Source organism: Microtus pennsylvanicus, chromosome 7 (assembly GCF_037038515.1).
Source record: "Microtus pennsylvanicus isolate mMicPen1 chromosome 7, mMicPen1.hap1, whole genome shotgun sequence".
Taxonomy (NCBI): Eukaryota; Metazoa; Chordata; class Mammalia; order Rodentia; family Cricetidae; genus Microtus; species Microtus pennsylvanicus.
Window position 1 is genome coordinate 100,179,026 of NC_134585.1, and position 26,939 is coordinate 100,205,964.

The 26,939-nt window shown below is 41.9% G+C and overlaps 1 protein-coding gene across 3 annotated transcripts in view; it reads left to right on the top strand.

The window, feature by feature from the left end:
* The first annotated feature begins 13,012 nt into the window (after positions 1-13,012).
* Slc35a3 (solute carrier family 35 member A3) overlaps positions 13,013-26,939 on the top strand; it is a 45,825-nt gene continuing 31,898 nt past the window's right edge. Inside the window, exon 1 of one of the 3 annotated variants that reach the window (XM_075981517.1) lies at positions 13,013-13,393. Coding sequence is in view for 1 of the 3 variants with exons in the window: in XM_075981516.1 (XP_075837631.1) it covers positions 13,671-13,799 (129 nt within the window). In the remaining 2 variants the exon portion in view is untranslated. Of the gene's footprint in view, positions 13,394-13,649; positions 13,800-14,543; positions 14,672-26,939 lie in introns of those variants that run through there. The other 2 variants (XM_075981516.1, XM_075981518.1) reach the window with 2 other exon arrangements.

Sequence of the window (26,939 nt, forward strand, 5' to 3'; positions counted from 1 at the left end):
TCACAGAGATCCTCCTGCCTCTGCCTCCCAAGTGCAGGGATTAAAGGCGTGTGCCACCACCGCCCAGCTCTTAGTAACTATTTTTTTTAATAAGAAAGAATGTCTTTGGTATTTTCAGGTGCCTTCTGAAAACTCAGTTTTAATTGCCAACCTTGTGTGATACAAGATTTGCTGTTGGGAAGGAGAGCCGGATGTCAAAAGCCGCCAGGCAGCCTGAACACATGAATCAGTCAGCAATGGGCTACTAGGAAAAAAAAATACTTGGCTACCTGTTCAACCAAATGACAATAAAAGATTTAGAAAGTACACAGAGGGCACAATGACTGTAAAGAACCTTTGTTCTTTCCAAAGTGGGAAGGCGTTTTCTCTTCAAATAATCAAGGGCATGAAAAAGTCAACATTAGTCCAGGAAGCTATATACAGGAACTTTGTCCTGCAGAGAGATTATTTAGACCAAACCTCTTCTTTTTTTTAAATATTTATTTATATATTATGCATATAATATTCTGTCTTATGTGTATGCCTGCAGGCCAGAAAAGGGCATCAGATCTCATTTCAGATGGTTGTGAGCCACCATGTGGTTGCTGGGAATTGAACTCAGGACCTTTGGAAGAGCAGGCAATGCTCTTAACCTCTGAGCCATCTCTCCAGCCCCCAAACCTCTTCTTAATGCAGGCAAAGACTCTAAAGGGATTTTAAAATGATTTATGCATTTATTATTCTTTTTAGACACCCTCTCACTATGTAGTTTAGGTTGGTCTGGAACTCCCTACGTAGACCAGGCTGGCCTCAAACTCATAGAGACCCACCTCCCTCTGTCTCTTAAGTGCTAGGATTAAAGGCGTCCACCACCACACCTGGCCAAAACAAGGTTTTGTACTTTAAACAGATAGAAAAATCAATCCCAGTTTTGCATCGGTATAATAGTGGATGTCAAAACCCCTAACATTATGAATAAAACCATCAAACTAGAGTCAACTTTAAAAAGAAATTCCTTTCCTATGAATCTTCTGCAGCTGTCTAAGTCCACACAGGGCTTTTCCTACATCTTCCTCTTCATTATGAAACAAAGGTACGTTTTACTTTAGCTCAGGATTACTCTCCTGTATATCTTGCTTAAAAATGTTCCTCTCTACCATGCTTTTCTTACAAAGGGTCTTACTCAAATATATTGTGATTGGTATCCAGAGACAATGAGGGAGTATATAATGTGACTATAATACAAAGTGTCTTTAGCAAACTAACAGAACATATAGATGTATATCTCAAACTTCTACAGTAATATGCGCCCCAAAGTCACAAAAATGGCAACATTCATTAGCAGACCCAAGTGTATAACCTCTCTGTATCACATTAAAGGGTTCAAGGTCCAAGGTCTGCCTGAGTCACATGGCAAGTTCAAGACCAGCTTAGGCAACTTAGAGATACTCTATCTCAAAATTTAAGAACAAATTTTAAGATATTTTACATGTAGTGATGGCAGGAAAATAGAAACGAAACAGTCTGCGAATTACAGGGAATTAATGGGAAAGGGAAAACTGGGTATGGGGGAAAATGCTCAAAGTACATTAAACACTTGTATGAAAATGTCATTGAAGTTTGGCTGCAGAGCAATGAACCACAGAGCTCAAACAAACAAGTTTGACTGGTTTGACTGGGAGGAGAAAGTGAAGGGCCCAACAGACAGGTGTAAGCTTACTTAAATAGCTGGGCCGTGGTGGCGCACGCCTTTAATCCCAGCACTCGGGAAGCAGAGGCAGGCAGATCTTTGTAAGTTCAAAGACAGCCTGGTCTACACAGGAGTTCCAGAACAGGCTCCAAAACTACAGAGACTGTCAGGAAAAAACAAACAAACAAAAAGTTGAGGAGCTTGAGCAGACCCACATGCAGCCACGCAATACATGATGTAGTGTCGGAGGGCACCTGGGCTGAATGCTGGTAGGCTGCCAGCTGATGCGGGCTGGGGTCAGCATAATGCTGGAATCCTAACAGTCCTTATGTGTAGTAGGAAGCCCCTTGTTTGTTCCCAGCTGATCAGCCCCGAAATAATCACACAGAAACCATATTATTTGCAATACTGTTTGGCCAATAGCTTAAATGTATTTCTAGCTAACTCATATCTTAACCCATCTCCATTAATCTGTGTATTGCCACAAGGCTGTGGCTTACTGGGTAAAGTTCTAGCATCTGTCTCTGGCTGAGCTACATGGCTTCTCTCTCACTCTGCCTTCCTTCTCCCAGCATTCAGTTTTCTTTTCCTCACCTAGCTCTACTCTACCCTTTAGGAGGCCAAGACAGTTTCTTTATTCATTAACCAATGGTATTCACACCATACAGAGGGGGAATCCCACATCACTTATGTAACTCTATAATAAAAAAATTTAATCTTTTATACATATTTTATTTTTATGATCATTGGTATTTTGCCTGTATGTATGTGTGTGAATATCAAAAGCCCTGGAACTAGAGAGACAGACAGGTTTGAGCTGCCATGTGGGTTCTGGGAATTGGGCCCTGGTCCTCTGGAAGAGCCGCCAGTGCTCTTAACCATTGGGCCATCTCTTCAGCGCCCTAATTTTTTTTAAATATTTATTTATTTATTATGTATACAATATTCTGTCTGTGTGTATGCCTGCTGGCCAGAAGAGGGCACCAGACCCCATTACAGATGGTTGTGAGCCACCATGTGGTTGCTGGGAATTGAACTCATGACCTTTGGAAGAGCAGGCAATGCTCTTAACCACTGAGCCATCTCTCCAGCCCAGCACCCTAATTTTTTAAAAATTCAGTGTTGGAGATTTACCACAGTATTAGAGTACTTTCCTAGCATATATAGGACCTAGATTCAATCTACAACCTCACATATGTACAGTATTTTTCTTTGGGCCACCAGCTTACAAATGGCAACAGGGAGACTTATTAATTATGAAAGCTGAGCCTTAGCTTAGGTTTGTTCCTAATTAGTTCTTATAACTTAAATTAATCTACTTTCTGTTACATAACTCATTACCTCATCTCTCTGTATTACCCATCTCATCTCCTGTTTCCTCCACATCTGGCTGGCTACTCTACTTTTCTTTTTCACAGCATTCTCTCTCTGCCCTGAAGTCCCACCTATCTCTCCTGCCCAGCTATTGACTATTCTGCTTTTTTTTACACCAATCACAGCAATATATCTTTACAGTATACAAATATCCCACAACATTTCCCCCTTTTGTCTAAGTAAAAAGGGAAAGTTTTAATTCTAATATAGTAAAACTATATATAATAAAAAACAATTATAAGGTAAGAATTACATTTACAATATCAGTCTATCTTATTTAGCAAATTCAGAGAAAATATCTTATTGTCTACCCAGTCATCAGTATAGTTAAGGGAAGTTTCCTGCCCAGTGGTTAACTTTGCCAAAAAGAAAACAAGCTCCATATGGAGGTTCTTTGATGTCCGTCATCCCTTTTTAAAGTAAATTGGTGCTTCCAGGAGCAGATATATCTCACTGCCATAAAAAGTCTTATGTTATTAAAATATCTTAAATGTCATACTCTGTAGGTCTCTTAAGTGTTTGAAGACCATCTATTTATTTAAAATATGTTTCTAACATACATGGATCTACGTAAGAAGGAGAAAAAGGCAAGATTTATTGAGTAGATTGGGAGCATTTGGGTTGCAGGAGAAGGTTGAAGGGGAGAAAAGTAGGGGAACAGAGAAAAATGTATAACATAATAAAACAATAAAAAATAAAATGTCTCTGTTTGACCTTGAAAACATACCTAACATGACTATAAGTTTGATTGTTACAGATGACTAACTACTAACCTGTATTTCTTTATTATCCAAAGTAGCTTTCAAGGATAATAAATTTACATTACATTGTTAAGTGAGATGCATAGGTACAATACCTTAAACAAGAGTAAAAACATATAAACAGTATAAACAAAACTAACCTTAAATTTGTATCAGCATTCAAAAATCCATACCAATGTAAAATATTTGAAACTCGTAGTTGTTTTTAGTTCAAAAATAGACTCAACAATCCACCATTTTATCCCATTATTTCTATATCTCCCTTTTTCCCTTCAGAAAGAGATCCCTGAATCTAATTTCCTTTGTTCAACTTTTTTCTTGACCATAGCCAATAACAACTTATAGCCAACTCCCCTAAACAATGACAAACATTCATAACCCACTGAATTACCAAAAACCATCCACCCTACCTCTTTGGACCGTGCATGTCATGTTTCCTAGACTGCTTCCTGGTGTCTGGGGATGATGGTATCTTTAGAGGACCCTAAGAAAATTGGGATGATGGTCAAGTCCTGGGAGAGTTAGCTGTATTATCTTTCTTTAGTTTCTGTTTGATGGGAAATTGTAGAGCTTATCTTGGTTGGATAGCCTGTGAAGCTGGACCATCTTGGCCAGCAGCTTTGAACTTGCTCTGGATGCAGAATTTTGAGAAAACTGCAACAGAGGCAGTCTGAGAGGCGGAATCACTTAGGTTGCTTGTCTTTACTGACGTCATCTTTTAAAGATGACATATATATATATATATATATATATATATATCTATATTAGCAGAAGTATGGAATGTGAAATGTCCATAAATTGATTAAAAATGCTTTTTTATGTTTGAGCAGGTTAAAAGGCATCTGTTAATTTCATAAGTTTGTTCTAGCATGTGACTCGTTAGCTCTTCTGTCCATACTGTCCATCCTGTTTCCTCCCAGACCAGCTGATAACTCCATCCTTTTCTTCCCAATAGTCTCTCTCTGCCTGGAATTCCCCCCGTCTCTCCTGAGGAGCTGTTGGCCCTTCAGCTTTTTATTACACCAGTAACAGCAACACATCTTCACAGTCATGGTGTCTCTTCACAGCAATAGAAGCCCTAACAACCCTAACTAAGACACAGTCAAAACTCTTCTACATAGACTAAATAAATCCATTACTTTTTTTTTTCAGTAAACTGAAAGAGAGGCTAGACCTTATGCAGAACTTCAGCTGCCTTATAAGAAAGCAATTGGGTGCAGTCATTGAGTATTCATGGGGAAAGAAAAGAAGTATTGTACAGAAGGTGAGCAGAGGTTATTGATGTTTTAGGAAACTTTGGGCTTGGCCCAGTGTAAAGGTCAGCTCATATTCAAGAATGACTGTACACGCTGCCCAGGAATCCTAGGCAAAGTTCTACTCACCCAGTAAGTGTGCATTTTCACTCTGAATTAATGTTCCTCCCACTTCCTTCCACTGTCTCATCTCTGGTCTTCGCTTGATAGTGACAAGAACCTGGTAATCCCAAGCCCAGGTTTCAGGCAAGTCCATCTGAGACCTCTGTAGCTCCTGGCCAGTAGCAATGGTCCCAGGCTTTCAGAGGACAGCCACAGAACTGTGGGGATATTTGGTGAACAGCATAATCCTTGCACAAATGAACTTCATCTGCAAGTGTATGTTAGGATTAGCTGAATAGAAGGGCAGTCTGCCCAGAGTCACAGCTTCCAACCGAATCAGAGGCTTAAGAAGCCCCCCTGCAAGCTTCAGCAGAATGAGTATATTACACCTGTCTCTCAGTGTCTGCAAAGGGAACTGGGGTCACTCTGTTCTGGTTACTGTTACATAAAGGAAGGAATTGCTGGTCACTCTGTTCGGGTAACTCACATATTTTTTTCCTAGTGTTTTGATTTATATTTAACTTTGACTTTGAGATAAAAAGCAATTTCTTGACTCTCAAAGGACTTTAGAGTATGTATCAGGTGATAAGGAAATTTTGATCAGAGTCAACAGTCCCAATGGTTGATCACCAGAAATGCAGGAGAATTTCTTCAGGTCCTGAATCTGCAAGGGCAGGGAGCTACCTCCTCCCAGGAGAGGGTCCCCTGGTACGCTAACCTAGATCAAGTGTATTATAACACAGGACCTGAAAGAGCAGCGCCAACACCAGCAGAACCCAAACAAGCGGAAGCCGCTTTTCTGGAGCAGCCTTTCTGGGCAGAGGAAGCAATAAAAATCAAATTCATTTCAAAATGCTAACAGAGCCAACTCAAGCGTCAAAGGCTCACCTGACTACATGCTGTGCATTGATATGAAAGTAACCTAATTAAAATTCTTTTTTTCATTTTTTATTAATTTTTAAAATTTATTTATTTAATATTTCCACCTCCTCCCATCCTCCCTTTCCCTCTCACTCCTTCCCCTCCCCCTCCCCCTTGCTCTCCAGTCCTAAGAGAAGTCAGGGTGCCCTGCCTTGTGGGAAGTCCAAGCCCCGCCCCCCCTCCATCCAGGTCTAGGAAGGTGTGCATCCAAACAGGCTAGGCTCCCACAAAGCCAGTACACGCAGTAGAATCAAAATCCAGTGTCATTATCATTGGCTTCTCAGTCCACCCTCATTGTCAGCCACATTCAGAGAGTCCGGTTTGACCACGTGCTCGTTCAGACCCAGTCCAGCCGGCCTTGGTGAGCTCCCATTAGATCAGTCCCACCGTCTTGCGGTCCTGACTTCCTTGCTTATGCTCTCCTTCCTTCTGCTCTTCATCTGGGCTTTGGGAGCTCAGTCCAGTGTTCCAATGTGGGTCTCTGTCTCTGTCTCCATCCCTCGCCAGATAAAGGATCTATGGTGATATTCAAGATATTCGTCAGTGTGTCTATGGGAGAAGGGCAGTACAGGCACCCTCTCCTCTGCTGCCCACGGACCTAATTGGGGAAATCCCCTTGGACACCTGAGAACCCCTCTAGAGCCAAGACTCTAGCCAGCCCTAAAATGGCTCCCTTGGTTAGGATAACTTCTTCCCTGCTCCCATATATAACTTCTTCCCCGCTCCCATATTTAAAATTCTTTTAAAGAAAACTGTATAGCAGTAGACAATAGTGCAGCTCTTTGAAGTCTTATTTACTAATGGGTTCTTTCTCTTGAAGAACTACCCAGAACAAGCCAGATTCAACTCACTTGACACCTTGAAGGAATAAACAAGACAAAACTGGTTTTTCTTGCTCTTGACCTGTAATTCCTGTTAAATAGCTTTAGAAGCTATAATACTATAAAACAAAATATGTGTTAAAGGGATGGCTAGCCACCCGATTCTCTAAGCACTGAACTATGTTCTCTCTCTCTCTTCCCTCTTCCTATAATTTATTTTGAATAAAAGTCTTTATAGAATAGATACCATTTTTGGTAGTTTGAAAGAAAATGCCCTCAAAGGGATTGGCACTTTTAGGAGGTGTGTGGCCTTGCTAGAGAAGGTGTGGCCTTGCTGGAGAAGGTGTGGCCTTGCTGGAGAAGGTGTGGCCTTGCTGGAGAAGGTGTGGCCTTGCTGGAGAAGGTGTGGCCTTGCTAGAGAAGGTGTGGCCTTGCTGGAGAAGGTGTGGTCTCGTTAAAGGAAGCGAATCATTGGGGAGGTGGGCTTAGAGGTCTCATATGTTTAAAATACTGCCCAGTGAGACAGACTACTTCCTGTTGCCTTTGGATCCGGATGTAGAACTCTTATCTCCTTCTCCAGTAACATGTCTGCCTGCATGCCGCCATGCTCCTTGCCATGATGACAATGAACTAGACCTCTGAAATTGTAAGCCATCACCTTGATTAAATGTTTTCCTTTATAAGATCGTTTCACAGCCATGGAAACACTAAGACTCTACCATAGCTCTGTCTTTTCTTTTTCTTCCAGTAGGTTTTCTAACTTCTGACATAATCACATAATCAGTCATTGAAATCTAGAAGCCACCAGCAGTGGTTCAGTATCTAAAAGTTCTGGATTATGTGTATACATATGCTTGCAGTGTCAACTATACTAACTACTGTTTGATCTGGTCTTAGTTCCTGTGGCATGTGATCCATCCATGGTTGTTGTACTTGGATGTGTAGGGCACTGAAATTAGAATATTACTTTTTCAAAAACTAGTTTACAAAGGAGTGAGTTTCTTTACAGTGTTTTCATATATAAGTAGTGAATTTATTTATTTTTGTTTTGAGACAGTATCTCACTGGCTAGTCCTGGTTGATCTAAAACTCCATCCACACCAGGCTGGTTTGGAACTCACAGAGATCCACATGCTTCTTTCTTCTGAATGGGTGCTGGGATTAAAGGTGTATGTCATCATGTCTAACCCATTTTCTTTTCTTTTTGGACACATGTTCTTGTGTAGCTCAGACTGGCCTCAGACCCAGTATGTAGTCAAGGGTGATCTTAAGGTGCATGCCTAAATTTTAGGTATATGCCTTGTAACCAACCTAAATTAGAATTTTCTGATAATGAATTTTTTAGTCTAAGTATAGCCCAAATATCATATAACCAAACAATTGCTGTTTATGTGGAAATCAAATATAACTAGATATTCTATATTTTTTTCTGACATTTTCAGTCAAATATCCCAGAAATGTCTAATTTGTTTGACCCTAGCTATCCTTAAAGTTATTTCTTGTTGTTATTTGTGTCTTCAGTGTTCAATAGTTTTCCTTTTCAGGTCAGATGAAGGGTACTGGAGAAATGGCTCAGCGGCTAAGAACGCTGGCTGCTCTTTCAGCGTTCCCAGCTTCAGTTCTTGGAACTCTCATGCAGTTTACAACTGCTCTATTCCAGGGATCTGACACCGCCTTCTGACCTGTTTTATGCACAGCATGCAGGTGGAGCACAGACACACATGTAGGCCAAAGATACACGCACGTACACCGGAACATACACAGAGATCAGATAACAGGGAAACCAAAGCTAGTCTCCTGGCCCAGTGTACCAAACTGCTCTTTTTCTTTCTTCTGATTATTCACTAACACTTCTCATCTCTATCCCTACTTTTGCTTCTGCCATCTCCTCTTTATTTTGTGTTCATTTCTCTTCCGTCCCATTTTGAAATTCCTGCATTATAAATGTATCTTCTTTTCTTTTTTTGTTTGGTTTTTTTGAGACAGGGTTTCTCTGTAGTTTTGAAGCCTGTCCTGGACCTAGCTCTTGTAGACCAGGCTGGTCTCGAACTCACAGAGATCCGCCCACCTCTGCCTCCCAAGTGTTAGGATTTAAGACGTACACCATCACTGCCCAGCAAATGTAATTTTTTAAAAGTTTTTTTTAAAGTTTCTTTCTTCTTTAGCCATTCATGGTGTAGCTCAGTGATAAAACTCTTGCTTGACAAATGCAGAAGGCCTGGGTTTAATCCCTAGCATTTAAAAAAAAATGTATGGACTTCCTGAGACAAATGAGTATTTGAGTTCCAGCCTGTCCCTTCGGTGTATATGGAAGTGGAAATTTATTTCATGTCTGTGAGCTCCGGGTTCACTTTCTGTGGGGTGCCAAGTCCTAATGCTTACTTTTTCAGGCTGCTGTAAAAAGTTAGAGAAGATAATGGGCCAACCAGTTAAGAGTGAATGGATTCTTACTGCCAGAAGAGCTTCGGGTTTGACTATGTGCTCGAGCTCTGTGTACAGACTCGCAGCTCATGGTCTGCTAACACTTGCTCTGGTGAACTTTTGAAGCGTCCTCACTTTATCTCTGATGTCATCATCAACCATTTCTGCTCAGCTCTGCTTAGTTCAGGAAATACATATTGAGTTTCTGGTTGTTGTTGTTGTTGTTATTTCAGACAGGGTCTGGCCCTTTGCAACTCTCTATATAACCCAGGCTGGACTTCAGTTCACAAGGGTTTTCCTGCTTTAGCGCTGTAAGTATTAGAATCATTACTGACATTGTGCAGAGCCTGGGCCCTGGAGCCCCTAACAGGCTAGGCTAGACCACTTGTCCTCGGTAGGTCAATTAAATGGACAAGAAGCAGTAAAAGGTAGTAGAAGGTTTTATTCAATGTAACCACATTAGGTATGTTCGATGTATTTATTATTGGGGTCTCTCTAGTCCTGGCTCCCTTGGAAATCGCTAAGCAGATCAGGCTGGCCTTGAACTCACAGAGCTCTTCCTACCTTGGCCTCTCCAGTGCCGGAACTAAAGGCACGTTGTCCCATACCCGGATATGACCACATTACGAAGAGGAACAATCAAAGAGATCCATTGAACACCCAAAAGCCCATATTCAGGGTCTAAAATGAATTTAAGTTTAAAATGATTTATTTTATTGTTATGTGCTTTGGTGTTTTGTCTGCATGAGGGTTGTTGGAATTGGAGTTGAGACGGTTGTGAGCTGCCATGTGGGTAGTAGGAACTGAAACCGGGTCCTCTGGAAGAGCAGCCAGTGCTCTTAACTGCTGAGCCATCTCTTCAGCCCTGAAGCTTAAGTTTAAATAGAAGGTAAGAATTGTTTATAACTAAGTGGTTCTGGTCAAAGTGTGGTCACGCCTATCATTGGCTCATCGTTGCCCTGGCTCAAGTGTCTCCTGCAAGGTGTTTTGACAAATTGTTTGAACTGGGTGAAAGTTCTTCTTCTGGCTGACCCCAGCCTTCATTTTTTTTTTCTTTCTTCCAGTCTGAGATTCTTCTGGAAACTGTAATATCTTGGGAACCATTGTTTGAGGAGTCTAATCACTAAAGGGAGGGGCACACGTGCCTCTAGAACAACCTTGTTGCTGCCAGGATGGTTGTTACAGTATTACATGTGTGCGCCCTTCTGCCTGGCATCCATTCTTTGTGTGACCCAAAGAGAGGGACGGGATTGGTCAAACACATTCTGTACACAGGGAAGCAGGTTATGGACTGAACTGTAAACTGTGGAGCCAGGAAAGGCCAGTGAAAGTATTACTTTTCTTTTAATTAGAAAGCAAGACATGCTCCAAATTAACAGACTCAGGAATGAACACGGAAACATCACAACAGACACCAAAGCAATTCAGAACGTTATAAGGGAATACTTTGAAAACCTGTGCTCCATTAAGTCGGAAAAGCTAAGTGAAATGGATGACTGTCTGGGTTTATCACAACCACCAAAGTTAAAGCAAGAAGAGAGGAACAGCTAAGCAGACCACTGGCCTCCTATCGTCATTTTTTTTTCTTTTTTTGCAGTCCTGAGGATTGATCCTAGGCCTCATACATGCTAAGCCAGCATTCTTTGAGCTACCCTGGCTTCTCCCATATCTTTAAAGCAAAGTTGCCCAGGTTAGCCTTGAACTCCTAGGCTCAAGTTATCCTCTTGCCTCCGATTCTCGAGCAGTTAGGTCCACGGTTGCATTTTTGTACCACACCAGGCTCCTGACTTTGCTTCATGCCTTGGATTTATGGTGTAGACGGGACTGTTTACACTGCTTGAGGTTATTTTTCAGCTCCATGTCCTCCAAGGCAGCCAAGCACATGTCTCTGCTTCGTCATTATAAGTGCTTCTAGCTTTTTTTTAAAAAAAATCACTTTAAAGTTTCCTGGGGAAAAAAATGGAAAAATCTTTTTTTTTTTTCTGACCAGTGTATTTGGGACACTGAGCACGGTGGTATCTGCCCAGGACTCCAGCACTCAAGAGGTCAAGGTCAAAATGAATCACATATTTGTAGCCAACCTGGGCTATATAGCGAGTTTCAGGGCAGCCTGGGCTACAAAAGAAGATCCTCTCTTCAAAACCAAAATAAAATAACAACAGAAAAGAATTTATGTTGTAAGGTATATTTTTCTTGCTAATATATTTTAAATTTTCCTTTTCCTTTATAACCACACATTTATGGACTAGCAACTATTTTCTGGGTATTTGTTTACATACTATATACACATGCTGCTCAGAATAGTGCCAAGTTGTAATTATCATATTCTAGGCACATAAAGTTTATTTTTTTAAAAAAATGGAGAAAAGGTTCCATGGGAAAGTACATAAGGTACTAAAGCCTGGGCTCAATTTTCAGTAGTTTTGGGGGTTGGGGAGGAGAAAGGGGTAAGGAAAGAAAGCAGATGTGATAGCTCAAGCTTGTGGTCCCAGCACAGAAAGGCTGAGGCAGGTCTTGCCAGAAGATCAAGGCCAGCCTGGGGCCAGCCTGAACTATAATGTGAGATCCTGTCTTTTTTTTTTTTTTTTTTTAAAAAAAAGGTAAATATTGTATTAGTTACTTTCTTTTTGCTGCTGCGGCATGAGAAAACAACTTGGGAAGGAGGCCTATTTGGGTTCAAGATTGCAGAGTTTTGGTTCAAGGTCACTTGGTTCTGTTGCTTCTGGGTCTCTGGTTGGGGTGTAGGTGGTGTGGCCTCTATTTACCAGAAAGCAAACTGGCTACAATGAGAGCCCCTGAGGAGAGGCCTGGGTAAGATACACCCTCAAGGTCAGTGACCCACTTCCAAACAGGCCTGTTCCACAATGTACTCTATTTCCTAATAATACCTTCAAATTTTTAATACATCAGTGGCTCCGGCCAGAACCTTCGCTATCCACTCCCTTTTTCCCAGCCTGAAGCTCATTCGTTGGCAACCAGCCTTTACCAGATGATGAACCTTAGCGGGCCTTTTAGATTCAGACCTAGTAAATACCAAAGTCTAGTTTGCATGCCATCATCCGGAAGTTTTCTGAAGACCGGATGACACGAAGATTTAAAGGGAGGTATTCTATGCTAAGTCATCTAATTTTATTTTTCTCTTGGTTGTTTCATAACCGTTCTCCCCTAAGTCATGGTTTTAATCATTTGCAATATGAAGAAGCATAAGCTTAATTCTAGGAGCATTGTATTCACAGGAAAGGGATAATAAATCTGCCATATCCGATGATCAAACCGGACCCAGAATATTACATTTCAACCTGCCCACCGCCAGCAGAGGCTACAGTGGTTGAAAGATTTTCGAAATATATTAGAAGGTTTTAAAAAGTAGTGTATTTGAGATCCTTGCAGACAGGAATAAGTAAAAGACTCTCCCATAAGGTGGTCTCTCTCTGTCTGCACCTTTGTCCTATTTAGTGACATTGAGCCCATTTTGGATTCCCGAGACTCTCCAGAGCTGTCCGAGTGGGGGAAGGGGGTCATTTCCAACCAAACAAGCAGGTTCCTAGACGAAGGTTGGTAACCTGCACCAGAGATAATCTTGTTTTCAACTCACTGGTGGTCATTTTTAGGAGCCAAGATCCGCCTCCCTGTTCTCTATCAGGGTTCTTTGGCCCAAAGGACTTTGCCCTTCCTTAAATTACGGGTCATCCTGCCACTTTCTGCAGCCTGGCTGTCGGCAGGGTCACCCTTCCTATTACGGTCCCGCGACCGTGAGGCTGTCACGGGGCTGTCCCGGTGTGGTCCCCTCAGGGACGCGGCCAGTAAAGCGCGAAGCTGGGGCCACCCGAGCCGAGCCGGGAACGGCGTTTGCCGGGGCCGAGGCGGAAGCCGGAGCCTTTGGCGGACGGGACCGCGGGAACCCGGAAACGCCTGGGCCGCACCGAGGCGGCTGCGGCGACAGAGACGGCGGGAGCCGGCGGCGCTGCGGGTCAGCGGGCGCGGCGGAGCCGGCGGGCTCGGCAGCCTGGGGCGCCCGGCGTCGCGGAGTCCGGGGCTCCTGTGCGAGCAGCTGGCCGAGCCGCACGGCGGGTGAGCGGAGGGTTCTGGCGGGGTGTGGCGGGCGCCGAGGCTGGAGGCTGCGGGCTGATGTGGCGTGGGGGGCGGCTGAGGTTCTTGGGCCACCTGGACCGCAGCCGAGAGCGGCTGCGCTCGTTCAGAGGGAGCAGATGAAGGGGAGCCTTGTACCTCCGGCCCGGACGTGCTGGAACGTTCTGGGTGGAGGAGGAAAAGGTCCAGAGGAGAGGGGTGTGGCAGGCGATGTGCCCGCAAGCTCCAGACTGGCGGGCCAAGTGCCCAGGGGGCCAGGATGGCGGCCAATCCTCCCGTGGCCTTCGCTGGAGCCCCCTCCGCACCTGCGGTAGGGATGGGTCTGCCCGGCGAGGACACGGTGCTCAAGAAGCTGCAGGGACTTCAGAAGATGGAAAGGGTGCCCGTGGTAAGGTTCGAGCGAGGGCGATTGGTGTCTGAGAGGCTGTGTGTGTGTGTGTGTGTGTGTGTGTGTGTGTGTGTGTGTGTGTGTGTACACGGTTTCAACTTAAGGTTCGAGCGAGGGCGATTGGTGTCTGAGAGGGTGTGTGTGTGTGTGTGTGTGTGTGTGTGTGTGTGTGTGTACACACGGTTTCAACTTAAGCCAACCAGTTTCTGCTCGTTCAAATGAATTAAGGGGTATTAAATGTAGTAATGGATCTTTCTGTAACAAGCCACTTATATTTTGTTTCTTTTGAGGAGCGTGTCCCTTCTTATATTCTATTAAATGTAACATTTAAACACCAGAGTTGAGTCTGTATAGGCACTTCGTTTGGTAGTTGCAGGTGATGTTTGGGTGTTTCTCACGTGGGCGTCTTAATGCCATTGCTACTAACTCAAGTTGTTTCCTTTCAAATGAATTCTAGTTTACATTTCTGACTAACTTCCTTTCCTTTATTTTTCCCCCCTACTGTGGTTGCCTCTATTTTCTGGCCTCTTCCAGATTCTAATAACTTCCAAAGGGAACTTGTAGCTTTTAGCCTGTCTGCCTCACAACCCCTGTCCTGATTGCACGCGCAGGCGTACGCGCCCTCTCAGACCCGTCCTCTCTCTCCCCGGTGTTGGTATGTGATGCGGGGCGGGGCGGGGCAAGGCGAGGTGAACCCCGTGGGAATATTGGGCAAGCTTTCATATCGCTGAGCTGTAACTTCAGTTCTTTGTAATCGCTTTTTAAAGCCGGAAATTTAATGCCGTTCTCTGGCACTTCTCTGGGAAATACTCAGCGACCATTTCTTTATTTAGTGGTCCTGCAGATGGAACGTAGGGCATACTGCGTGCTAGGTAAGTGCTTTCCTATTAAGAAATACCCCTAGCCCATAATAGATTTTTAAATAATTTAGGCAGTCATTAAAAACCCTTCAAAATTTAAACCCTTGTGTGACTCAAATCAAAGCGATCCTTTCGTTCTTTTTAAAAAGTTACTTTATCCAGCGCACGTTGTATGTTTTTATGTTTTATTTGTTTAGTTTGAGATAGGGTTGTTCACATCATAGTCCTCGGGCTGGCCTGAAACTTAATAAGTATCCCAGGATAGCCTCTAACTTGTGGCAGTCTTCCATTGGATCCTAATTATCTCTAAAGCAGGGTGATTATTGTTCCATTTTATAGGTGGATATTGAAGATCACACAGGCCAAGTAATTTGCTCTAGGTCCGACTTCATTTGTGTTTGAAATGGATATAATATGTATTTAAACATGTGCCTTTTAAAGAATTTAAATCCTGAGTTAATGTGGACAGGTAAAAGAATCAATGGAAATAATTTATGTTAAAAGCCTCATGTTATGATTCAGTAATAGCTTATTTTCTTGAAAATTTTTGAAAGGTGAATTCCTACTTGACATTAAATAACTTCATGGGTTTTCCCCCAAAGTTCAGATCAATGTGAATTGGTTGCTTGGTATTAGATTTCAGTTCTAAAAACAGCAAGTGTATTCTAAATCTATTCAACGTAATTATCTCCATTAATGGAAGAGTATAATTCTCCAATAATGAAAGAGTGGTGTGTGTATTCTTTCTTTTTTTTTTAGACTTGTCAGGGATGGGTATAGGGTTGTATATCATTCAGAGCACACTTTTGCACTAGGCCTGCTATGTTTATACACACAAACATATATATGTTTATATATGTATGTATACGTGTGTGTATATATTATAATTTTAAAATTTATTTTTTAAAAGCTGTTTTTAAACATTTGTTTTCTATATGTGTTTTGCTTGAATGTATGTATGTGTACCATGTGCATATAGTACCCTCAGAGGCCAGAAGAAGGTTCTGGATCTTCTGGGACTGGAATTACAGATGGTTGTATACCACCAGTGGTAGGAATTGAGCCCTGGTCCTCTGAAAAAGCAGTCAATGCTCTTAAAACCTGGACCATCTCTCCAACCCTGTTATATATTTTTAGTCATCATTTTAAAATGTGTTTTGCTGTTGGTATTTATGGCAGTGACTTTTGAAGCTAGAATATTAAGCAGCTTCTATAGTTGTTTGCCCAGAACTATTTATCAACCACATAGAAGCTACTATTTCAAATGAAAACAAACCAAACCAAACTGAAAAAAAAAAAGAAAAGAGAAAAAAAAAATGAAGATAAGTGACTGTCTTCTAGATTCGGCAATGCGGTAGAAATTAATTAGAGTTAATCTAAAATTGAAACTTTAGGTCAGATAAAAGCCTAAGAAGCAAGTTCATTCCACAAAAAAGATTTACATATGACTTTATATCTACTCTGTTTTTTTCTCCTTAAAAGTTGGATAAGATTTTTTTCTGGAGCCAGTGAGATAGCTCAGTGGGTATTTTTATTTTGTGCATATGGATGTTTTGCCTAGATGTGCCTCTGTACCACTTGTATGCAGAAGCCAGGAAAGGGCATCAGATCTCCTGTAACTGGAATTTTTATTAGTATTATTACTAATAGTATTATTATTTTAGCACTTCATGTACCTAAGTTTTACCTGCATTTATGTCTGTGCACCACTTGTATCCAATGCTCTCTGAGGCCAAAAGAGGTCTTTGGATCCCTTGGAGTTAGAGTTACTGACAGTGTGAGCTGCTGCCATGTGTGGACTAGGAATTGAACTTGAGTCCTAAGGAGGAGCGGTCAGTTTCTTAGTCACTGAGCCATCTCTCCAGCCCCCTAATCTCACTTTCTTAAAGTGAAAAAGAAATGACACCTTCTTTTCAAATTAAATTATATTTAAATAAACAAATCGGTGTGTAGTGACTAGCAAGAAATCTGACATGTTATAGATGCTGAAGTTGTAGTTATTAGAAAAAGTGAGAACCTTTGTCTTCTGTGTGTAGGAAGACTTGTTACCATCCTGAACTCTGAATGTTCCAGAGCTCTTTTTTTTTTTTTTTTTTTTTTTTTTTTTGGATTTTTGAGACAGGGTTTCTCTGTGGTTTTGGAGCCTGTCCTGGAACTAGCTCTTGTAGACCAGGCTGGTCTCGAACTCACAGAGATCCGCCTGCTTCTGCCTCCCGAGTCCTGGGATTAAAGGCGTGCGCCACCACCGCCCGGCTGTTCCAGAGCTCTTAAGGAAGACTTAATTCACAAAGAGGTGATTCTTTATGGAGGATTTCAGAACTAAGGATATTGTCTAGGCCTTTGATAAATCTTAACACTGAGCAAATGCCTAATGTGACAGGGGCTGCTGATGAGGGAGTCAGGGAATACAACACTAAGAAAATTTCTATCATGTTGCCCAACCTAGGACAGATACATGGTCACTTACCTTAATCTTTCTGCTTTGTTTCCATTTGAGATGTGATGTATCTTTTTTTTTTTTTTTTGGTGGTTTTTCATTTGGTTTTTTTTTTTTGAGACAGGATTTCTCTGTGGCTTTGGAGCCTGTCCTGAAACTAGCTCTTGTAGACCAGGCTGGCCTTGAACTCACAGAGAACTCACTGCCTCTGCCTCCCAGTGCCGAGATTAAAGGCGTGTGCCACCACCACCCAGCGAGATGTATCTTCTAACCTGTGTGGTTGATGAACCATTCTGGGTAGACAACTAGAGAAACTGATTATTTTCTAGTTTCAGAAGTCACTGGCATAATGTGTGCTGGATAAAATTCACGAGTGCTCTTGTAAGACAAGAGGGCAGGGGCAAGCGCTAGGTGTGCTGGAGGACTGGGGGATAGTCCAGTGGTAGAGCATGTGCTCAGCTTAAAGTAGCTCCCAGGACTACCAAGGAGAGGGAAGAGAGAAACACTCCCTTCTTTGCTTGTACGTCTATAATTACAGGACTCAGATACTATCATCTCTTCGTGACGTTTCCTAAGTCTTCCAGGAAGGCTTTTTAAAAAGACAAATATTTGTTCAAAAAGTACACAAAGGAATGAATAGTTTGAGATAGGCAGTAGTTTATGACAGGAAATTTAGGTAGGACCGGGTTATGAGGAGCAGTGTAGCTCTGTTTGGTAAGGTGTCAGTTGGACTTTACAAATAAGGAAGGGATGTGGGTAAATGTATGTTTTCTTAAGCCACCTGCTGAATGGAGGGTATGTTAGGATGAGTTTAAGCATATCAGATTATAGTACGTCTAAGCCTCTGAGACTGGTAGAGCATCTGCGTGGTGTCTTGCATTTTGATAGTGGCCAGTTAAACAAATTGATTGGTACAGTAGAGCGTGAGGGTGTTTGCTGAGCATGGTGAGGTTCTGGGTAATATCTCTAGTGTGACTAAAAAAAATAGAATAAGTGGTAAAGAATCACTTTGTAACATTGGTAAAGTTTCTCTGATCCTATGGAAATGAATAATTTTATTTTGTTTTGTTTTTTTCAAGACAGGGTTTCTTTGTATAACAGCTCTAACTCTCCTGGAATTCACTTTGTAGATCAGGCTGGCCTCGAACTCACCGAGATCCACCTGCCTCTGCCTCCAAAGGCATGTGTCACCATACTAAGCTCCTTCCTTTCTTCCTTCCTTCCTTCCTTCCTTCCTTCCTTCCTTCCTTCCTTCCTTCCTTCCTCCCTCCCTCCCTCCCTCCCTCCCTCCTTCCCTCCCTCTCTCTCTCTCTCTCTCTTTCTTTTTTCTTTTTATTTTTCAAGTTAGGGTTTTGGTTTTTTGTGTGTGTAGTTGTATAGCCTTGGCTGTCCTGAAACTTACTCCGTAGACCAGGCTAGCCTTCAACTCACAGAGATCTACCTGTCTCAGCCTCCAGAATGCTGGGATTAAAGATGTGCACCACCACTACCACCAGACTTGTTTTTTTTTTAACAATTTTTTTTTTTATTGATTCTTTGGGAATTTCACATGTACCCTGATCCCACTCATTTCCTAGTCCTTCCATGTCTGCCCTCCACCCTTGTAACCCCACAAAATGAAATAAAAAAATTAAAACTGAAATTGAAAAAAAAAAGCATCTCACTTGTCTCCAGTTCCGCCGTGTGTGTACCACTTTGCTCCTCCTTCTTTCCCATGTGTCCATCACATATTTGTTTGTCTAGTGGCATTAGGCGCTGTGGTGTGTCATACAGTATACCATTTTACACAAACAGCTTTGCTTGCAAATGTTCATCGCAATGGTCTGGTTCAGGTGGCTTCTGCTATGCCATCAATACTGGACCCTCACTGACACTCCTCTCAGCTATCCTGCTGTCGCCCCAGTCATGGAGATCCTGTGGTTATGGTTCAGCCACTTCTCCCAAACCCAGGCCACCAGGGTCAGCTCTCCAAAGTCCATGCCATTGGGGCCAGCTCTCCTTGGCCCATGCCACTGAGGGTACCACCTTTGGTAGCTAGAGAGGGGTGGGATCAGTTCTGCTGTGGCTGTGTTGAGGGCCAGCAAGGACACAGCAGGGCCCTTGGACATCAGCATGGCTTCAGGTGACAGCACAGACCATAGGCTTTTGCACGACTTTTGGTGGTAATATGGACCAAGAGCATCCATACAGATCCTGGCTGCTGTAGGACCATGGAGGACCTAGACATAGACAAGATGTGGCCTGCAGCACAGGGCACTTGCCTCAGCCTGTTCCTCACTGAGCTGCAGTCTCCAGTTCTGCCACTATCCACAGCATTTGAACTGCTCAGCTTCCCTTTCTTGCTCATCATAGTGGCAGGATGTATTGGTGCACCACAAAGTCTGCATTTCTTTAAAGTGTTTATTGAACCAATATGAAATGCAGAGAATCTATGTACCCCAATTTTCCTGATAACTGACTGATTCATTTTTATTTTATTTTATTTTTTGAGACAGGGACTATTTAGTTCTGACTGTCTTGGAACTCCATATGTAGATCAGGCAGGTCTCAGATTCACAGAGATCCTCCTGCCTCTGTCTTTTTTTAAAAAAAAAGTTTTAACGCATTTTTTTTATTGATTTTTATGGAGTTCTACATTTTTCTCTGCTCCCATCTTTGCTTCTCCCCTCCCCTACAACCCTCTCCCAAGGTCCCCGTGCTCTCAATTTACTCAGGAGATCTTCTCTTTTTCTACTTCCCCTATTTTTGTTTTTTTTGTGGGGTTTTGTTTATTTGTTTTTTAAGACAGTGTCTCTCTCTTAGTACCCACGGCTGTCCTGGAACTCACTGTGTAGATTAGGCTGGCCTTGAATTCAAAGAGCTCTGCCTGTCTCTGCCTTCTGAGTGCTAGGATAAAAGGTGTGCGGATGCCATCACCCTAGCTGGATCAGTTCCTTTTAGGTACTGAAATTTACTTGTTTTCTGTACATCTGTATGCATGTCTATATGCATTTTTGTGACGTGGATCAAACCCAGAGCCTTATTCATGGTAAGCACACATTTTAACACTAAATTATACTGCATGCACACGCACACACATTCCCCAAACTTAATTCTTACCAGCTTCCCTAACATTAAGAACTTTCTTCTTAATTTGATTGAAAAGTTAATTGGTTTTTAAAAATATCAGGTTTAAATTCCTACATGAATTTTTCTGTGGCTGCTGTAAAAATTAACACACAGTTTGGTAATTTAAGACAAGAGTTCATTCCCTTCCCAGAGGCCTGAAATCCAGTCAATGTTGGCAGGACTTTGCTCCCTCCAGTGGCCCTAGGCAAGTGTGCATTCTTTGCCTCTTCAGTTGCTGGTGGCTGCCAGCATTCCTTGGCTTGTGTCTGCAGGATTCCATTTCTGAAGACTAGCACCTTCAAATCTCCTATTCCTTCTTATTGTCTGCTTGGCCTAAGATCTCACTGTAGTCTATCTTTGATCTTATAAACTTCTTGCCTCCGTCGACTGAGTAAATTATAGCCATGCATCACTGTTTCAACTATTTTTTTCATTTAAAAATGCATTTTGTTTTTACTGAATTATATTAACAAATAGAAATTGTCTATACAGGGTATATAGCATAATGATTTTATGTATATCAGGGAATGATTTAATTAACATACTCATCATTGTACTGGTGATAATTTGTGTGTATTTGGAGGGGTGCTATCCTTGAGGGTTATTTTCAGCAAATTTTTCAAAGAAAAAAAATATAAGCAGAGAACTGTGTTTTCTATGGATCCCCAGACTGATTTCTCTGTCTCGGGAGACTTTTTAAATTGATAGCAGGGCAGAAGTATGTACACATACTGGATGGGCAGGAAATCTGGGGACTGGACTCATCCTCACCCTAACAATTGTCCGTGACTGTCTTCTCTTTCATTAGATAGCACAGTAAGTTGTGGGACTCTCTCAATGGCACTTTGACAAAGACTGCCTGGAGAGATGACTCAGTGGTTTAGAGCACTTGATGCTTTTGTGGAGGATCCAGGTTTGGTTTTTACCACTCTCATGACAGGTCAAAACTGTCAGAAAGTTGAGTTACCTGGGACCTGATGCCTCTTCTGACCTCCACAGGCTCCTGCATTCACATGGTACACTGACATACATTCAAGTACATACACATACATAAAATAAAAATTTACTAAAAAAAACAAACAAAAACCCCTTTCATTGCTGCATCTAAAGTTCATGCCCCCTTTACTGTTCTCCATCTGGACATTCTGTCTCCCTCACAGAGAGGGAGAAGCAGGCACATGTAAGCTAGTGGTGGTGAACTACCCGAGTCATCAGTTAGCGTAGAGGCTAAGAACTGTAAACTGGCCGGGCGAAGGTGGCGCACGCCTTTAATCCCAGCACTCGGGAGGCAGAGGCAGGCGGATCTCTGTGAGTTCGAGACCAGCCTGGTCTACAAGAGCTAGTTCCAGGACAGGCTCCAAAACCACAGAGAAACCCTTTCTCGAAAAACCAAAAAAAAAAAAAAAAAAAAAAAAAAAAGAACTGTAAACTGTCACCAGGTGCCGCTGCAGTGGGGAAGCAGGAGGGAGCAGTGCTGCAGGACAGAACTCTTAACTTGTCTGTTTTCTTTGAGACAGGATTTCTCTGTGTATCCCTGACTATTCTGGATCTCACTCAGTAGACCAGGCTGGACTCGAACTCACATAGATTCCCCCTGCCACTGCTGGAATTAAAGGCTCTGTGCCACCACTGCCAGGCATTTTTTACTGTTTTTTTTTTAATCTGAAAAAATAAAATAAAATTTTGCATTACTGCAACAGGGAAGAGAGCTAAGAACAAGCTTCTGTGTGTAGCCTGCCATCCACAGAACGATCCCATTGCCTCTGGCCACTGGATGGGAAATCCATCTTTGACTTGTGAGCTCATGGAAAACATGCAGTCATTTGCGTAGCAGTTCATGTCAGTCCTGTAGGGCAGCGCCATCCCTGGGTCCAGACGTAAAGGTATTGCTGAATGGCATGCTGGTTGCAGGGCTTGGGCTTTGCAGAACCTTCCATTTCCTCCTGTGTTCTCCCTTTACACTGAACTGCTGCATTTTCCTGACCTTGGCTTGTAGGGAAAGAGTGAAGCAGTCTTTGTCCATGTAACAATTTTGTTGTCTATTTTTCTCTCGGCCTCTTAACCGTAAAAGGAAGAGTAACAATATTGAATATCTAGTAGAATCCTGTAAACATGTTTAAGATGCTACTCTGCTAAAAATAAGGTAGTTTTGAACATTTTTAAAAAAGAAACAATATTATTCACTGTGCTGTGTACTAGATCCTTGTGTATTATTCTCTTATGTCCACTTTTTTGGAGTTGATGGGTCTCACTCTGAAGCTCTGGGAGGCCTGAAACAAGTCTTCCAGAGTGAAAATAGACTAGGCTGGCCTTGAACTTGAAGTGATCTCTTGCCTGTCTGCCAAATGCTGGGATACAAGTATACACACTTGGCCTATCTTAATATTGCTAATTTCTTAATTTTTTTTTTGATTTGTTTCTTGAGACAAGGGTCTCATGCATTCCAGACTGGTCTCAAATGCACTCCATAGCAAAGAAGACCTTGAACTCTTCCTGATGCCCCGCACCACTTCCCAGTTGTTGGGATTATAGGCTTGACCCATCATCCTAGCTTCAAGAGTGTTAATTTCACTTGCATTTGACCATAAAAAGGGTACTCTTTCCATAACTTTCTCCCGGTAATGAAACAAATGTAGGTTCCAGAGACCAGAATGTGGTATTGGGGGTAGTCAGCCTAGTAAAAGTTCGGATGACTGAAATACAGAGTTTATAAAAGTATGCAGAATATAGGACCCTGAGATCTGTAAGGTTTTAAATTCAATCTGCCTTTATTTCAGCCTCCCATAGGACCAGACTGAATTTTCTTTTTAGAAATGCCACGTTTGCTAAATGAAGCATGGTTTTGTTCCAGGACAGTGGTAGAAGTTTTCTGATTCTGTCTGGCTCTTGGGCTGTGAATTTGGGGCCCAGTTTTATTATCTCCAAGTTTTGTAGCTACTTAGAAGCTACCACTGAAAGCTCTTGTGCTCCTGTTGCCAGTACAGTGGTTGGTTAGCCAGACCTTCATCATGCAGCTTCTGTAATGGAAGATGTAGCGAACTTTTCCCTCTGCGTGACAAACTACCAGCATCTCCATTCCTGTTAACCTGGTCAGATGGGAAAAGTAATTCCAGATTCCTGTCATTATGATTCTTGTACTTCTGAGGAAGAGTTAAGGCCACATTTGTTCTCAATTACTGTACCAGCTAGGGCTTGGTTGGGAAAAGAGAATCCTTCAGTGTTATGGGGTAGGACATTTAGAATAGTAACAAGGAAAATATAGGTGAAAGAAGAAGAGAATTTCAAACCTGCTAAGTGGCCATGGTAACACAGGTGTAGGCTGGACAAGTCAGAGTTTCCAAAGAACTCTAGAAAGTCACATGTCTGCAATCCTGCCATCAGAGTAGGAACATGACTAAAGCTGGTGAAAAATTTATGGAGCACTGCCACCTTTGCAAGGAGGCTTAGAGTCTGATGGAGGCTGAGGCCACTGCTGCCCAGTGGGAAGAAGGGCTGACCTAGAGCAAGGAAGAGTGAGGAGACACTGGAACCTGCTGGTACTAGGTTAAACAACTTTAAATTAGTTATTTGTTTTGTGTTTATTTAGTGTGGCACATATGTGGAAGTCAGGACAGCTGTCAGGAGCTGATTCTCCCTTTTCATGATGTGAAGTTCCAGGGGTTGAACTCAGGTTGTCAGGCTTAGTGGTAAACACTACCCATCCAACCATCTCCCTAATTCTCTCTACATTAACCTTGGCAGTCTTCAGTTAAAGTCTCTTAATTCACACCTACCTCTTACCTGGTTATAACACGACTGCATACAGAAAGGCTTTGGGGGGATCTTTGGAGCTTATCTAAGTTGACATAGCTTCTCTCTCTTTCATTTTTACCCTATATTTCCTTTTCCTGCTGTAGCAGTTCATATATAGTTTTCATTTCTTTCCTCTCTTCCCCTTTCTCCCTCTCTCTCTTCTTCCCTCCCTTCTCCTGTATCTTGAATTGTTTGGGTGTATCTTCCCTGGTAACGAATAAGGCCCATGCAGAAACATAGTTTAGAATGTTTTGATTTTTACTGTGTACTCAGTGCTAATGACAGTGTCTGACCATACTAAGTGTGACTTACATATCTGATGGCTTATTCCAGTCTGGACGGTTGAGACTTGTTTATGTTTTTAAATTCTTGTCTCCTTAGTTTTGAATTTTTCATAGTAGTTGGTGTGTCTTGGTACTACCTGGCTTTTCCATTATGTTCTGTTCTTTGGAGGGTTCCTTTAACCCTTGTCTTTAGTGCGGGGGAATGAGCAAGGGGCAAAGTGACAATGCAGAATAGTGCAGGGCAGGAGATAGTACAGGGAGCGTGTGGAGTTAGTTCACTGATGCATGGCCACACAATGCAAGGGGAAAGCTTCTGTTGTTAGGCCACATTGTTTTCCGTATCACTGGATGCTGAATAAGTTTTATCTGTAAGTTGGCATGAAATAGGTTTTGTATTTGTATAGCTAAAGAAATATTTGATTGCAATTTTGCTTGAATATAATAATGAAAACTCTGTAGTCTATGAAAGAACAAGTTAAAAATTGACAGACCTGTAACTCACACCAGTGATAGTGTCTTGTTTAAACAGACACGGAACACCTTGGGGGAAGAAAGGGCAGTGAGAAACAGTGAAAAGCTGTTTAATTTAGAATATACTAGGAACTTGTAGGCCAAAATGTCTACTGAGGATGTGGCTTAGTGGAAGATTCTTGACTAGCATGTGCAAGGACTTAGGTTCAGGATACAGCATAGCAAAACCAAGTTTTGTTTGGTGTAACGGCGTAAACGAATGCAGACAGATTGTAAAAATATATATACAGCTTTAATGGAGAAATAGACTTACAGAACCACCGTTCCCGCGGAGACCAGGAAAGCAAAGGGGTTAAAGGAGAGTACTACCACCGATCAGCCCCATGTTACTTTAAAAAAGGGGGTTATTGACCTTTTATGTATCTAAGCATAAATCAGCACAGGACGTACATCTGTAATCCCAACAGAAGCAGAGGATTGCTTCAAGTTAGAGGTCAGCCTAGTCTATATGGTGAGACCTGTCTGAAAACAACAGGGAATAGAGAGATGGCTTAGCCTTTAAGAGCATAGACTGTTTTTCCTGAGGACCAGAGTTCAATTCCGAGCACCCACAAAGGTTGTTCAAACCTTACCTGTAACTTCAGCCCCAGGGGAATCTGGTGCCTCTGGCTTCTGTGGGTACCTGCACTACTCACAAACACATACATATACTTAAAAATAATAAAAAGTAAATTAAGGCATGTTGGTGTGCTGTTTTAATCCCAGCACTTGGGAGGCAGAGGCAGGTTGAGTTTGAGACTAGCCTGAGTCTGATCTATATATCAGGTTCCAGGACAACCAGGGCTACACAGAAACCCTGGCTCGAAAAACGCAAATAATAATAAAACAACAGCAATAACCCTCCTAAAATTGAGCTATAATAACATACTTTTCAGTTATAGAATCAAAGTTGATCATTTCAGTATCATTAATTACTTCATTTCCTTCTCTTATAAGAACATTTTTTTTGTATTTTCCCCAGTTATTATGTATTTCAAGAGCAGAATTACTTGTATTTTTTTGCATACCATATATACTTAAAATATTTCTATTTTAATATGTATGAGTGTTTGCCTGCATGTATGTGTGTATACCATGTGTGTGCCTGCTGTCTGAGGGTGCCGAAGAGAGAAGCAGATCCTCTGAAACTGGCATTGTGAACTGCCATGTGAGTGTTGGAAACGGAACCACAGTCCTTTCCAATAGCAGCAAGTGCTCCTAACTCTTATATTTGCAAAATTTCACTCCTATTTATACTCTTGAGTCAGCTAGAAGAGATATAAATCCAGTGTTAGATAACTCATGAGCTGTGATGAATTTTGTCATTAGTACACAATACAGGTTTATCTACATGGAAGATGGTGAACAAAAAAATAGTGACTGAGCTTAACATTTTCAAATGTCTTTGCTTTTTCTGTTCATTTATTTAGGAAAGCCTTAAAGGTCTGCTTTTCCATCAGTAGTTGTTTTGGGCTAGTAGCTGATGTGAACTTAGATTTGCATAACCCTATGTATACATGCGCTTGTGTGTTATAAGGCATGGTTTTTCTTTACAGCCCATACTGGCCTCCAGCTCACTGTGCAGCCATTCTCCTGCCTCAGATTCTGGAGTGCTGAGGTTGTAGGCATGTACCACTCACCGCGCTTGTGTCTTCATGCGTAATCTGTTGTGTTCTGATTTTTAGTAGACTATTATATTGTACTAATCTAAAATCAAGTTTTTGTTTTTACAATAGAAAGAAAATTTCAGCATATTTTTAATACTTGGTCTTTTAGAGTGTATGTTGGGTTTTGTTTTGTTTTGTTTTTTTTTTTTGGAATAACATCTTGCTGTGTAGCCTAGACAGTCCTTATATTTGATCTTCCTGCCTCAGCCTCCTGGATGCTGGGATATATGCTACCATGTCATGAGTTTATTACATTTTTGACAACATTGTGTAAGCATGTAATCTATTGATTTTTTTTCTTTCTTTTTCTTTTTTTTTCACTCCTCTGAATCAAACCTAAGGCCTCATGTAAACACGCTAGGCAAGTGCTTGTGCCACTTAGCTGTGTCTCTAGGCTTCCATTTCCCCCCACTGAAGACTATTAAATAATAATTACTGAGAATCTCTTTGAGTTTGAAATATGTCAATAAATTTTTGTTCAA